The following is a 14817-nucleotide window of genomic DNA, read 5'->3' as shown; positions in this document are numbered from 1 at the left end:
TAATTGTAAGTTACATGTGAAACTAGTTTTAAAAAAAAAAAAAAAGCCCTCTCAATTTTTATGCACAATATACTGACAAACAGGAAAGAAATTTCGAGGTAAGTCCCCTAGAATCTATCCAGGGACAAATATTATTTATTTTGAGTGACCAGAGATCAATAATTTTTGGGTGCACCAAGCAGAGAGCAACTGAACTGAAAGAAGAAACATGGAAGGTAATTCTGGATAGTCTCAACTGATATGGAGATATCATAGGACAATTATATTCAACTGATGGACTGGTCCAAGAAGAACCAAAGGATCTAGCACACAGATGCAGTATAGGGAGGGACAGGGTAAGTAGCAACATAGAGGGAAAAGAACATGGTGGGACTTTTCCTTTTGAAAAGGAAGCGAAACACGTCATGGTTAACCTCAAACCAAAAACCTGAGTCAACAGCACAACACTTGAAGTGTCACTTGGAAGAAATGCAGGTGACTATACCAACCCAGTTAGCCGTTGCAATGCATTAGCTTCAGTCCTATGTCCAGCTTAAGCCACCATCTTCAGAAATTGAAGCCAGTCCAGATGAAAGCAGTAAGAACAAGGTTTCTAAATTTTTCTAAGAAAAAAAAAAAAAAGATAAACTAAAGCATGCTGTTACAGAAAATGAGTCAATTTCCCACTGACCACCAAGGAAGAAAAAATAGAATTATGTTAATTACAAAGAAAAAATAAATTGATGATTGAGAAAAGCTTTTTAGTCATTACAGTCAAAATACTACCGTGCTGTTAGAGATCTTTTAAAAAAAATCAGAAAACAAATGCTTGGTCCGAAATTGATCATCCTCTCAAGTCCCCTACACGACTGCACCCCCATGTACTCCAGCACATGCCAACTGTATGAGTGCCCAACTGAAAGCAGGTTCTTTCAATAACCCTGGCTCTGGAAACCTAATTCATCAACAACCTACAAACAACTCTTTACATAATCTCCTTACACTCATCTACTTATGAGCCATCATGAAATGTCTTTCAAGCAGTGATATAATTTAAAATACAATGGCCCATTTTATACAGCTGGAAATTTAGAAATACAAAGTTTTGACACAGATAGCTAGGTGTCCGGCAGTTCGCTCTTGATGAATAATTTACCTAAAAGACAACAAACATTCTGGTTACCAGAATCTAAGGGTGAAAGCCTGCTGCTCAAAGTGAGCTGATTTTTCGGTACATTACTGTCTTTTGCAGAGTCTTTGGGGGGAGTTATTAATGCTAGGTAAACCTCCACTGAGTACAGTCACATCCCTCCTATAGGAGCTCAAAACACAGTGATATGGCCTGAAGAATCTCCTAAACTTTCTAAACCCCTGGATTCAAGTTCCCAGATCTTGCAGAGGACCATGAAAGAATGAAACCAGTCAGCACAGTCAGCCTTACCAACCAAGCTGTTCCCAACACCCAAATGATGCAACACCTTGCAGAATTCAGAAGGGAGCTTCACGGAAGACCCAGTTCTCAGCAGATCTCAGCTGATCATCTCATCCAGATCTCCATTCAGCAAGCCTGGAACACACTCTTAAGGTTCAGCCCACTCAAAAGCCCTTGTTGTAAGCCTGAAGACCATGTACTTGCTAACTCCAGCTCTTGGTGACAATCCTGTCCCTTACTGAAGGGGATGTGACTAGTCTCAGAAACTTCAGACAAGAGGAGACAATCAAATGCTTGATTACATGCAGAGACCTCCCACTGCCTGCATGCCACAAGACCTTTTTGGCTAACGATGGTTGCTGGATTCCCATGTATAGCTCTGTGTTCTCAGTACCCACACTAACCCTTATGGAGCAGAGAACTCCACTTCTTGGCACACCACATTTGAACTGTTCTGAAGCTCAAGGGCAGGGCAGTGTCTGGTGTGAAGAATCTTCATACTTCTTGGTAAAGAATGCTCCCCACATCCTGGTTACTCAGCCCTCACTTACTCATTTAGGAAGTTACAAAAGTAAAAGGATGTTTCTTTTTTATAAATAAAATTTGTAATGATATGAAATTTGCAACAATCAAGCAAACACGGCAAACCTTACTTTCAAGTTTATTAGCAATTAAGATTCACTTTACAATCCCATTGCTCCCCAAATTGCCTTTCGCTAAATCAGTCAGCCTACTGCTTTGTTTAAAGATGCACTACAAGATACTTTATCCTTCCAGGTAACTATTTCACAGCTGCTGTTTATAGTGACCCCATTAAATTGGAAATTGAACAACAATTTTCAGCAACAGTCGCAGTATGTTTCAATTTTGGACAGCTGGATATCTTTTAAGAAAATAGAAATTTGTTTAGAAGGATACACCAAAAAAAAAAAAAAGTCAGATTAGGAAGAGTATAATCTCATAGACAATCTATGCACTTCTTTAACCTAGCTCTCTTCTAATATGCTTCACATACATTAAAGACTATATTCATTTGAAAACTCAGAGCATCCCTCCTTAGCTGTCATATTAAATTCCCTTATTATTTCTTCCCAAAATACAAACACCAAAATGGCAATGTTTGCCCCTGCTTTTTCTTTTTATTCTTTTTTTTTCTTTTTTTTTTTTAAGAGTATAAGTAGCAATGAATGAAGTGACTGGTTCCAAAAACTTTAATAATTTCTGTACATTTCAGAACATTGAGAAAAGGAGGACCAAAATAGCAACAAAAGAACACATGCAAGCTTCATTGCATCCTCTCTGTGCAGTTGCTATGCAGCAATTGCCTTCCTACAAAGAACTTTGGCTTTTTTGCTTACTAACATTTCGTCATTCAAGTAGATACAGTACGTTCAGATCCAAAACAATTTAAAAGAAGTCTCTGCACTGAAAGCTGTCTCAGATAACTACTAATTAGAACGTACATGCCCTCTGACTTGCTTATTTTGGAACAATATTAGCCATAGGACAGAATGCACAACTTAAATAAGCAGCCAATACTACCACAAAAAGTGACGAGCAAAATCCTCTCTTCATCCTCATGCAGAAAACACAGTGAAACAGGCAAGCACTCAGCCTAAATAAATAAATAAATAACTCTTTTTTGGTGGCTAATGAGGGCAACCTTTGTCATTGCTGTATTTTCCAAAAGGTTTCTGGCCCACTGCTGTTTTACACTCCTGTGTTTTGCTATGGATATTGGCTTATCGAATGCTCATGTCATAAACTGCCACCTGCTTTCTCCTTCAGCAACATCAAAACACTTAAACTTTAAAAAGGGAAGTAATTTCTTATGCAGACACTGGGAAAAGAAACAGTAAATCAAAGTTCTTTATATGGATTTAGGTAAAGAATTTATCCTCTTTCCAAAGAGGGAGGAGAAAATGAAGTAGTATACAAGGATCCAAGGCTACACTCCTAAATTAAATTACCCAGATGGGTTTCCTGGCTGTATCCCCTTGCCTATAACCACTTTCCCATACACCATGTATTCAGCCTCAAACAGCGTAGAGAGACTGCGCCACTATCGGCCTCCATCACTGGCACAGCTGCATCCAACCTTGTTTGCCTACCCTGTTCATTACCCCCACGACCGGGTAATTAGGCTAAGCTTCTTACAAGATTATTGTCTGCAGTAGGAAGTACATTCTGGCAGACATCACAAATAAGCACTTACCAAAAAATCCTGTGCATATTGAGGAAAGGACTATCATATACCGTTATCTGTGCAGGTCTCTTCAAATGGATGTTCGTAAGATCCTTCCTTGGGTGGGCAGCTGAGGGTTTAGATCTTTCCCATTGGAGCCTCAGAGAGAGCAGCTGCCCCGGGAGCCCTCACTGCCCAGCAGCCAAAGGCTTCCTGGTCCTTCTGGGAAGAGCCCCACACAAAGGCAGGGGAGGGATGCTGCCCTCAAGCCTGGAACTCCCAAAACAGGATCTGGTGCTGAACCTGCAAGGTATAGTCCATGACTTCCTTGCCTTGCTGAGCCACTATCAGATGTGCCTGTTCATCAGTGTTTCTGCTGCAAAGTCTTCCTGGCATGGAGATGAGATTCCACCCTGTGGTTCTCCTGTGCCAACACTGTTCTTTTAGCCTTGTTCAAAATACACCCAATGTGAAATTGAATGGGAAGAAAGAATGTTCTGAAGGTTCCTCTGCTTTTTTGAGTTTTAATGTTTTGTTGCATGCCTCTCCTAAGGAGACTCTCCCGGTGCTTTTCTGTTAGGTTTTTCCATACTTAATACTAGTAAAATACTTAAAAACATATGAATCAAATCACAGAGATGTGTCTCGTGTCTTTCAACAAGGAGGAACAGTTTTGCAACAAGATATTCATATCAATAAGCAGAGCGTACACGTGTATGATTGTTTAATATTTTTATTTTCCTTGGCGGAGTCCCCTAAATTGGTCAGAATATTAAAGGGTAAGGGTGAGGGGAGTCATAAAAAAATACACAAAGAACTAAGAACTGCAGCTACTGCACAGTAGAGTTGGAGAAGATTATTAGAGTTAATTGAATTCTAGTATTTGTTTTCATCATCTCACAGCCAGCGCACACTGTTTCTTGCAAATCAGCGTAAGAGGGCTGACTGGGATTTTTATCTTCCGCACAAAACCACAAAGATTACGTACGTATTTCAGAGCAAACCAACATTTCTACCACAGCAAAAGAAACTGAGTGCAGTGTTATCCTTCTAAGTGGTCATTCACTTAACAGATTTTGTGGTTGATCTGTAAAGGTTAAATGGTCTTAAACTTCATCATCAGACTCTTAGAACTCAGTAATACAGTTAGTAACAGTTAACAACAGATTCATTCTTTATTTCTTGATTTTTGTACTTTGATGAAGTTCTACCCATTATTCTTTTTAGCTTGAACAAACAATAGACTGTCACAGATAAATTTGCACTGAGTTAATTATAATACCTATATAAGATTAGCGTGTAGAGACTTTCAGAGGTACTAAAAATAACTTCAGTTGCTACCAGTGAAAAGCATAGCTCTGAAATGATCATTTAAACCACTTAGGAGAAATACGTAAAAGATCAGGTTGCTTTTGAGCATCTGAACTTTCATTTGTAGCCTTCACATTTCCCCGTCTTTAAAATGAGAACAGTAGTACCATTTATGTAGTTCAGAAAGCAAATCTTCCTGTAAAATGCTTCCTTACAAAAAGTACATAGTAATTCAATAAAAGAGCATTTTAGAAGTAGTTAGTGAGGCAATTCGTTTAGAAACAACAATTCTATGGAGTGATAGATCAATTTACGAAACAAGTCTCAGCCTCTGAAAAATCAATAACTCTTTCTATAAGAGCGGCAGCATAAAGCAGCCTTATGAAGTAAAATCACTTACGATTATCAGCTTTGTGAGAACAGTCCACTGATTCCCTCAAACGACTCACCAGCTTCCAGGCCATACTTTTCATTCTAAACTCAAACAAAATCAGACCGATATCAGCACAGAAACTTCCCACCTTTCTTTGCCAATGTCTTACAATCCCAGACCTTCCTCCTCCCGTTTACACCAGTGCCCCATGACCAATTTCCATCTCTGTCTTGGCCACTCCACTGGCCCATGCCTACCTTCTTCCTACATCTCCTGGACATCAGATTTTCTTGTGAGGAAATTTTTCTGCCTCTGCACTTTCAGAATAGGTCGTCCACAGGGGGATCCTCTCTCAGGTGAGGAGGGCCCATATGATGAATGCAGAAGTGCTCTCAGGGTGGCGTTTACCTTGGCTTATATGCAAGGAGTAGGAATTTCCCTCAGTAAACCCTGGGCTGTCACAGCTTGAACAAGAACTCTCATCCTAGGGTTTAACTTTCTGACTTCATCTGAGAGCACAGAAAACATGAGCCGCTGTCACTCTGTGAAGCAGCTTGTTCAGGGAGTATTGTGAGTTACTAGGGGACGTTATCTCCCCTACATTTACCTCAGCGTTAATTGCTGTCTGAGGGCAGGGCAGCCGCAGGTGAGCCCCCAGGACCGAGGCGGTATGGACAGCGGCACACACGGAGCCGCTGTACGGGGCTTTTTGTGCGATTTTTCCCCTCAGCCCGGAGACTGGGAAGGCAAATAAAGGCAGAAACACTTCGCACCTCCTGCCACCGCCTCAGTGATGTTACCGATGTCTGCCTGCCCACAGCGCACCGGTGCGGGTCGGGGCGGCTTTTTCCTTTAAATCATCGCACTGTGTGACTGAAGGAAGGCGGCGGGATAGCGGCCTAGCCGGGGGTGCCCCCTACCTCCCGCTGCCTGCCGCTAACGCCTCGCCCCCCACCAGCCCCAGCGTCCTGCCCTCAGCCCCCCTCGGCGTCCCCTCAGCGTCCCCTCAGCGGGGGCGGCGCATGCGCGGCGCGGGGCCGAGCGGGGCAGCGCAGCGCGGCGCGGGGCAGCGATGGCGGGCGGGGAGCAGCGCGGGGAGCGGCCCGGCGGCCCGGCGCGGGTGGCGCTGCAGAAGGAGATCGGGCTGGGCAGCGCCTGTGCCATCATCATCGGTAAGGGCGGGGCGGCCGCGGCCGGGCCGGGGCTGCGGGGCTGCCTGCTCGGTGAGCCCCCAGAGCCCCTCCGCTGGGTGCCCGGAGCAGCGGGACGGCTCGCCCCCCGGCTCGCCCCCCGGCACCGGTGGCTGCACCCGGCGGGGTCGCCGCTGAGCGGAGCGGGAGGGAAGGGGAGGCTGGTTTAGGGGTCTTGAGGTATAAGGCTGACTTAGGCGGCTCGCAGGTTTTCTGCCCGGTAAAGGTAGCTCGGGGAGGGCTGCACAGCGGGCTCGGGCACGGCGGCAGCCCCGGGTTCCCAGCCAGCCCCTGTCCCCGCGTCTGGGGCAAAACCCTTTTCCCTTCTAGGGTTTAATTATCAAAGCCCGGCGTGTCCCATGGCAAAGGCAGATTGCTTGGAAACCCTGGGAAAAAGCCGCCTTTGGGCAAAACCGCTTCTTGCTCTGCGTGGAGTTAATGCTGTCTCTTTTTCGTTAAATATGCTGGCAGGTTTTCTTTATGCCAATAGTGTATAGAGGTGCTGTGAATACAAAAATGTAAGAGGATGGTTTTGCGTTGTGAAATAAAGTTAGTTTGATGCAGTGATCCGTAAGCTCTGCACCAACCGTCCCGTTGTAGCTGACTGCTGCAGTTCCAGCCAGCCACAGGTTGGACGTAGGGAATGAAAATCTTTGCTAATTAGTAACAGGAAGGGAAAACATGAGGGCGTGTTTGGAAAATACTGTGAATATCAGACTATAAACGTGATTAATAAGCTTGTGATTGCCATCTATACGCTAATTCTGCTAGTTTAAAATAAAGCATTATATGACTTGCAATCGGAGGAACAAATCGGATTGATTTCTGAGTACTCCCTAGCACAATGCTGCGAGGTGAAAGAGAAGGCGCTGAGGTGTGAACCCACTGCATTTGGGAGCGCCCCAGTAACATCAGAGTCTCCCAGTACTTCGTAGCCCATTACAACCCCAGGAAGTTTCACAGTTGCACCTGCGGAAATAAGAAGTGTCTCAAGGTACAGGTGCACCACTTCATCCAGCTCAAACGTTGCAGGCTTCCAGCTGCTAGAGCCAGCGGCGGCGCTCCGACTGCCTTACGCCGCGGGATGCGTCCTGGCTCGGGGAGCAGGGGCTCTGGGGCCGGGCAGGGGCAGACCCAGCCTGTGCTGACTCCCCACAAAGAAACTGTTCCTCTTCCATCATCCTTCTGTATGCTCAACTGTAGGACAATTTTCTTACTACTTTTACAGCTGAGGTATTTGTCAATATAATGAAAATTGCTATGCCATCTTAGTAGACTCACAAAACAAAATTTTATCCTCTCTTTATAGAGTTTTGAAAAACTTTTCCCTAAGAAATACCAGTCACATAATGGAAAATATTCCCTCAAAAATGGCAGAACGAAGTACATCAAGTTAGGAATATAAATATGCCCGTTCTATAGCCATCTCATGGCCCATGGCTTCTCCCAGTAGCCTAGCTTTCTCACATCACTTAAGACTTTGTTACTTTAACGTCTTTAAGATTTGCGTGCAGACAAGCCTAGTCAAAGAAGAAGGCTGTTTCCAAAGGTGGTTTCACATTAAGGCAAAAAACACCTCTTTGGAGTATACTTGTATAAATGCAGGTACTAAATATAAAAACTTGTTCTAATGCTAAAAAGAAACTGATACTTAATGACTGTAAAGCTGAGCACTGTGTTTAGTTTAGTAACAAATCTTTCTGGCAATTCATCTCTGCTACAGAATTTTGGAAATTGCCTGAGACTCGCTGTAGGAGCACCCAAACTGCTTCATCTTAAGTATGGTTACAGACAGTGAAAACAAATCTCTCATGCTATTAATAACCTCCTAACGTACTCAATTACACTGCAAATTAACCTTGCCAATACTCCGATGAAGTGGTGCAGCTTAAAAAGTAGTAACGTGCTTTATTGTCTACTAAGTAACAACTTGTAGATACTATCTAATTGCTTGAAAACCCAGTTACTATTTATTTAGGAGACACACAAATCAATGTCATATTTAATTCAACAGTTATTTTATGCATGTTCTACGTAGCTGGTTATACATTATTTGTAGAGCTCTATGTGTGATTAAGATTATTGCATGCCTTTTCTATGAGCACGGGCACACGAGCCATACAGAGAAATTCTTATTCAGTGCCTTCAATAAGAGTTGTGCCAATGCAGATGAAAACAGGGTAAGAAGCTCCATGACTTGGCTCTGTGTGGTTCCTGCCACATTCCACTGTTCTTTAGAAAAGTACAAGAATTGGAAACAGCAGCCTGATTAAGGTCTGATACCAGCCTGATACTTTTGGTCTGAGTAACAAAATTACCATTCTTACATTAGAAATGTACATGCAACTGTACGCACAAGTTGCATACGTGAGATGTTTAACTGTTTAATAAGAGATGTCTGCCTGCTTGTTTTATACGTACATATATATATGTATATCAGTTAAACGTCTCAAAGCATTTGTTCATTGAGCTTGTAAAGCTGCATGCAATTCACCATAGGGTCACACTCACATTTTGGTGAAGTCTATTGTATAAATCCATATATCCATCTTATATAGTATAAACCAGACTATATAAGACCCATTAGAAGAGCTTCAAATTGAGCCACAATGCAATATGCCAGCTAAAACTAAATACATCTCCTTATATTGCTGAGCATAGGTGGAATTTAGCTGCATCAGCTGACTTAAGTTGGTTGCTTGAACATGTTTGAAGTACTTATTCTGTTCACACCTAAGCTTGGCATAAGAACCCTTATAAACAGGTTCCCAATTCAAGCCCATCCCACAGTGATAATATCAAAACTGTTATCAGATGGCCCGTGAGCAATACGTTCAGTTATTGCTGCTTCTGGAAGTAGCTTTCTGGAATTGGTCTGTCAACATCACCCAAAAACCAACACTTGCTTTGTTCCATAGGTGATGTTAGTCAGCCACCTTATTGATGGTCTCAGCAGAATATATATGAGCTGAAAAGCCTCCTTACTTCGGAAGTGCTTCCTCCTGTCAGGACTGTCATAACATGTAATAGAAAATATTATCTGCATGATGCTAATGCATCAAGGAAACGACCAAATAAATTTCCTTGGTTGCCACTATACCTGCCTGGCACTGTTCTCATTAACTAATGATGACACATGCATCTACAGGAAGTTTACACTTGCATAAATACCACTTCCAAGGACAGTGCTCTGAGACACCAAGTTCAGAGCTATAATTGCACTGGATGTGATTTTTCCTCCTTGCCCTTCACAGAAAACTTTATTTACCAGCCTTCCTGTGTGCTTCCTCTCATTTTAACATGCCCTAAGTCCCACAGGCTTTTATACAGACATCTACTACAGGATCCAGCAAGCTGCTAGCTTAACACTAAGGAAGGAGAACACGAAGAGCTAGGAATCGTCTTTATACTTATGTTTTTAAAAAAATACAAGAACTTAAGTGGTAATGTATAGGTATTAATGCCAGCTACTTGGTCATATTTCATGTGCCATTGCTGCTTGAGGAAACTGCTTGTTGGTCATTGAATCAACCAGCACTGGTCAGATCCACTTCTTTATCAAGTAGTGTACGGAATAATTAGGAGATCATTCCTAGACAGGCCAGGTGGACTCTCCTGGAGTAGTATCCAAGTCACAGGACTGTAGCAGAAAGAAACATTATGAGAGAAAGATTACAAACACCCACATCTCTAGGTGATTTCTTTCTACTTCTGTGATCTTACCTGGGATTACAGAAAACAACGGTGCTGCAGCAAGGAGCTTCTCCCTCTCTGAGTCTGTGTGTGAGCAGTGCACTTTCATAGCTAGCTGAAGTTTCAGGACACGCTTTTGTTTGCTGGCTTGTGAGAGCAATACAGATTACCTCAGTTGTTCTGTCTCTCTCTCTCTCTCTCACACACACACACACACACAAAGATGTTTCTAAAAAGAAAGAGTCTTCCTTATCTCTGTTACACTTGTTGCTAAATAATATTTTGAGCATTCAGTTCCAGGTGGTGCTTGCTGGCATAGCAGATGAAGTATTTAAACCTACATGACTAATTTTTTTTCAGGACGATAGGACAGACCTAGAATGCAGAGAAATGCAGTTCAATATCTTGTCCTCTTATAAATGCAAATTATGGTTAAATAAAGGCAGGAGTCAACTTTTGTTCAAGATAAATGGTACGTCTTCCCTGGTAACAAGAAACCACAAAGGTACTTTTGAAGCACTTCCGAAGGTATTTTTCCATGCAGTCCAGAGTCCTAGGCTGAGCTTCGTAACTATTGAAAATTCAATGTCCAGGTTCCATATGTAAAGAAAAGCTGGTGTCCTCAGTTGGGTGATACCCAGTATGAAAAAAGGTGTATGCTACTGAGAAAGATCATATGTTACATTTTGAGAGAAAGAAACCTAGAAAGGTCCATCCAGAGTGCTTGTACAAGTTACATTTGTTGGGTGATACATTTTAAGGGACCACAGTGTGTTCTCATGTTTTTCGAGGTGGTGCCAACACAGTTCTCCATCAGGATCCTTTGGAGTAGGCCTTCGCCTGCGTTTAGGGAGCTGAAAACACACCGCAGTTTTTACTTGCAAGTAAACCCATGGCAAAGTGTAAATTCAGCTTGGTAAAATTCCAGGGAGATCCTGCAGCTTCTCAGGGCTAGCCGGCTACCTCACAGGCTGATTTTACAGAGGGAGGCAAAAAAGAGCTCTAACTAGAAATTCCTAGCATAAGCATAAACTAATTAATTAATACACACAACTTTGTATTTTTCTTAATTGAGTCATGCCAGAAATAGTAAACAGTTTTGTTTGTCCGCAGATGTGCCTTTCTGCCGCAGTCTGTATCCAGGAGGACTCAGCACATGAAGTCCCCCATGTACAACACAGAGAGCAAGAGAAGCAATAATAAAAAAAAAAAGTAAAAAAAAAAAACAGCATGAACAAATCCTTCCGTATGATCTTCAGAAACAGCAGTAGTAGACAATGAAAATCTTTTCAAAAAGAAAACAAAACAAAAAAACAAGATTTGTACTTTAGGAAGTTGTCAATACTTAAGCAAAACTTGCAACATTTGTAACAGTTCTGCTTCCTAGTTAGTAATTGACAGATGTTCATTGGTGGTTTGGGTTTGAGTGTTGTTTTTTTTTCCTTCTGTTTTTCTAAAAAATTGGAAAATTCTGATTAGGCAGACCACAGCTGCTCTGATCAGAAGGCTGAATTGATGGGCTTTGTTACGGACGTCAGTACTGCAGATACCCTGCAACAGAAACTCTCCTTCTTCCTTGACAGACAGAAAAACAAAGGTAGCATCTTTTGGTAGTGTCTTACTCCTGATCTGGCAGTACAGTGCCTGCTTTCAGTGGTGCCATAAATCTCCACTCGTGTTCCCTTTTCCTGTGCCTTGCAGCTCATTTCCTTCTAGCATAATGTAGCCTTTTCTGTTGAGAAACTCTGTTCTGCTTTGGCAGGCTCACAACAAGCAGAAATGGTTTGGTGGAGGTTTAGCTTTTTTGTGTTTGGAGCTTTTTGTGTGCCAAACTTTTCCTTTCAAGACCCCGTTTTTTTGTTGGGCTGCAGGGGGAGTTTCTACTAGCTGCTGCGCTTTTTTGTCATCTTGATTGCTGCATGACAAAATGAGAAGGCATTTGTCAGTACCAAAGTGCCCCAAATATTATAAAATATCTGAACAGTGTTGTTTTTTCTCCTGGTCCCGAAAAACCCTGAAGTCTTCCGAAGACTTCTTTAGCAGATGTTCTACAATGAAGAGCCAGCAATCCAGCATGGACTGAGCATCTCGGCAACCTAATTCTGTTTTAAATGCCTGTATCCCTCTCTGTATAGTGAGAGAACATAGAGAATATGCAAACCCTGCTCTCCTGAAGAAGAAAGCCACGTATAATGGTAAATACATTTTCTTCGCATGCCAGCCTCAACAAAACATCTTTATGCAGTAGTAGTTTATTCTCCTGTCGTGTTCTTCTGGCATTGGCCTCTGGTAGTTGGGACTGAAAAGCAAGATTAGAGGAATGGTTCTCTACAAATTGTTCCCATCTTCAGGAACTCATAGGTTCTATTTTTCTGATTTCAGAGTAATGAATGGCCCACTCTAGTGTTAGCATGAGCTGATTGAATTCTTGCTCCTGGACATGCTTCCTCATTTCTTTCAGACAATAGGGACAAATTCCACTGGATTTCAGAGAAAGAAAGGTGGAGAGGCATTTACTGGTGAAGTTTAAGTCTGAGGAATGGCTGTATCATTGAGTAATGGAATAACCCCAACCGCTGAATTGCTCCAATTTATTTCCAGCTTTCTTTAGAATAGTACTAAAGCTTATGGAGAAATAAACCATTTCTGCATTTGGCAAGTTGATTTTTTTTTACTTGATCCTTAAATGCTGTTGTAACTGCACATCAAGCATAGGGCTTCAAGATCAATAGTGTAAAATATAGCGTTAGAAATCAGGAAGACTTCAGAAAGGTTACTTCTGACTCCAAGAAATAGGTCAGTGATCTGGATGAGCGGCAGTTTTTCTGCTGTGAAGAACAATAGTTCTTTCATCAGTTTCACGAAGCCACATAATCTAGATCAGGCCAAACATCTTAATATAATAAACCACAAAAAATACATTTAAACAATAAAAGGACCTTATTTAGAGTCACAAAAGCCAGGAAAAAATCAACTTAAGAAAGAATCTCATTCTTTGATTGAACACACTAAGTCAGAGAACTAAAATCTATAGTGTTATATGATCTACATCAGTTCATGTCATAAGGCTGCCTGTTACATTCACCTGTGACACTGGACAAGTCACAGATGCATTAACAATGCTACATTAAATCTGGACCAGATAATCACACAGGGATGGGCAGTAAGGCTAGAAAAAGTTGCTTTTCTTTTCTAGATCTCTTTAGTCCCTACAGAGAAGCATTCAGACAGTGGAGAACAGAAGTTGAGCTCCCATATGGAAGTGCCTTCTCTACAAATAAAGCAGTTTTCCAGGAAACTCCTTGCAGTTGAATACTTGTGCATGATATAATAAGCTAGTGGTTTGACAAGGAAAAGCATCCATAGTTTTCTAGTCTTTTGTAGTTCCTGAGCATTTTCCATCTTTTTGCTGTTACATTGTGCAATTACGGTGAGACACTGAGAACCAACTATTAGCACACGTCATATAAGATGGGTTTTTTGTAGTCCCATATAGTGCTGTGAGATCATGCACTCCTGCTCACACCCTGTGAGGAAGGTTTATGAATTCAGAGGAGCATTCCTTGCCTTCCTGCCAACCCGTGCCTTGGAAAGGATCAGTATGTGCATCTCCATAAAGTTAAAGATAATGATTGTCAAGGAATGCAAGGACTTACGGCTTTAAACTGTATGCTTTCATACAATAAAAAATTCATCCTTTAGCACAAAACACCCCTGGGATCGGTTTTTATTAGGGAATAGCAAGGAATGGACTAGAAGGATGAAAACGAGAGGCTGAGTTCCTTCTCTGAATTACTTTCAGAATTCTTTAACAGCTCTCCTGAGAGCTTAATACAAAGGGGTTTGCTTGCTTGTTTTCAGGGAGGTCATCTCAAACTATATTTCATTTTCATTTCCTTCTGACTTATTTCTTCTGCCCAGATTTTGTCCTGTTTTTATAGCAGACTTGTCTCCTGGGTAGCTGGAAACCTGGGGGTTCGAGCCTTGTTTCATCACTAATTTTAAACAACGCAGACAGTTCTGATGTCCATGAATGGGAGACCAAACCATTTCAGAAACAGCGTTCTAGGACTTCATAAATGCAGACTGATAAAATGAACAAGAAATCTGGGAAATAAATAGTGCTACTGATAGTGGATCAGCTCTTCTAAGTGGTGAAGGGGAGCGGAGTGGTTTGGTTTGGCTTTCCAAAGAAGTAGCGCTGAGCTTGAACTCTGGTAAATGCTTATAAGTTTCATTGTTTCTGATTTTCTTAATTTCAGTCTGAAAACTTGAAAAGCCATGCACTTCGGAAACATATATAATCAGCTCATTTTATTAAGTATCTTGAAAATAGTAATAGCATTAGTTAGCATAAAACAGCAAAAAGTACCCAAGCTTGTTACTTCCAAACACTGTGCTTAGACTCAGCTAAATTAAAAAATAGCTGAATCAATATTTTAAGAAAAGGGAAAGAAGTATTTGTTTCTGGGTGGTGTCTTCACATGCCTAGCCTTCAGCTTTGAAGAGATTTCTATTTTTATGACAGAATTAAAATACTTGGAATTAAAAATAAGCTGACAAACTACTTTTTTTGTACTACTGCTAGTAGATCTTGTTGCATTAAAGCAATCTCTTACAATAAACTCTGCCAGAGACCAGTAGGATACGTCTG

At 41.7% G+C, this 14817-nt stretch overlaps 2 protein-coding genes across 8 annotated transcripts in view; one reads left to right on the top strand and one right to left on the bottom strand.

Moving 5' to 3' along the window:
• The window catches only part of LOC310879849 (uncharacterized protein), a 196228-nt gene that overhangs the window by 157370 nt on the left and 24041 nt on the right, over positions 1-14817 (bottom strand). For 3 of the 4 annotated variants that reach the window (XR_014571160.1, XR_014571161.1, XR_014571162.1), the window contains exon 2: positions 5308-5381. The gene's annotated coding sequence lies outside the window, so the exon portion shown is untranslated. Of the gene's footprint in view, positions 1-5307; positions 5382-5537; positions 5662-14817 lie in introns of those variants that run through there. The other variant, XR_014571163.1, reaches the window with a different exon arrangement.
• Positions 6235-14817, top strand: part of SLC7A10 (solute carrier family 7 member 10) — a 41092-nt gene continuing 32509 nt past the window's right edge. For all 4 annotated transcript variants that reach the window (XM_083794722.1, XM_083794724.1, XM_083794723.1 and 1 more), the window contains exon 1: positions 6235-6452. In XM_083794722.1, coding sequence (XP_083650848.1) covers positions 6353-6452 — 100 coding nt within the window. In that variant the 5' untranslated portion in view covers positions 6235-6352. The remainder of the gene's footprint in view (positions 6453-14817) is intronic.

Source organism: Anser anser (genome assembly GCF_964211835.1).
Source record: "Anser anser genome assembly, chromosome: 11".
NCBI lineage: Eukaryota > Metazoa > Chordata > Aves > Anseriformes > Anatidae > Anser > Anser anser.
This window is presented reverse-complemented; position numbering and strand designations above follow the sequence as displayed.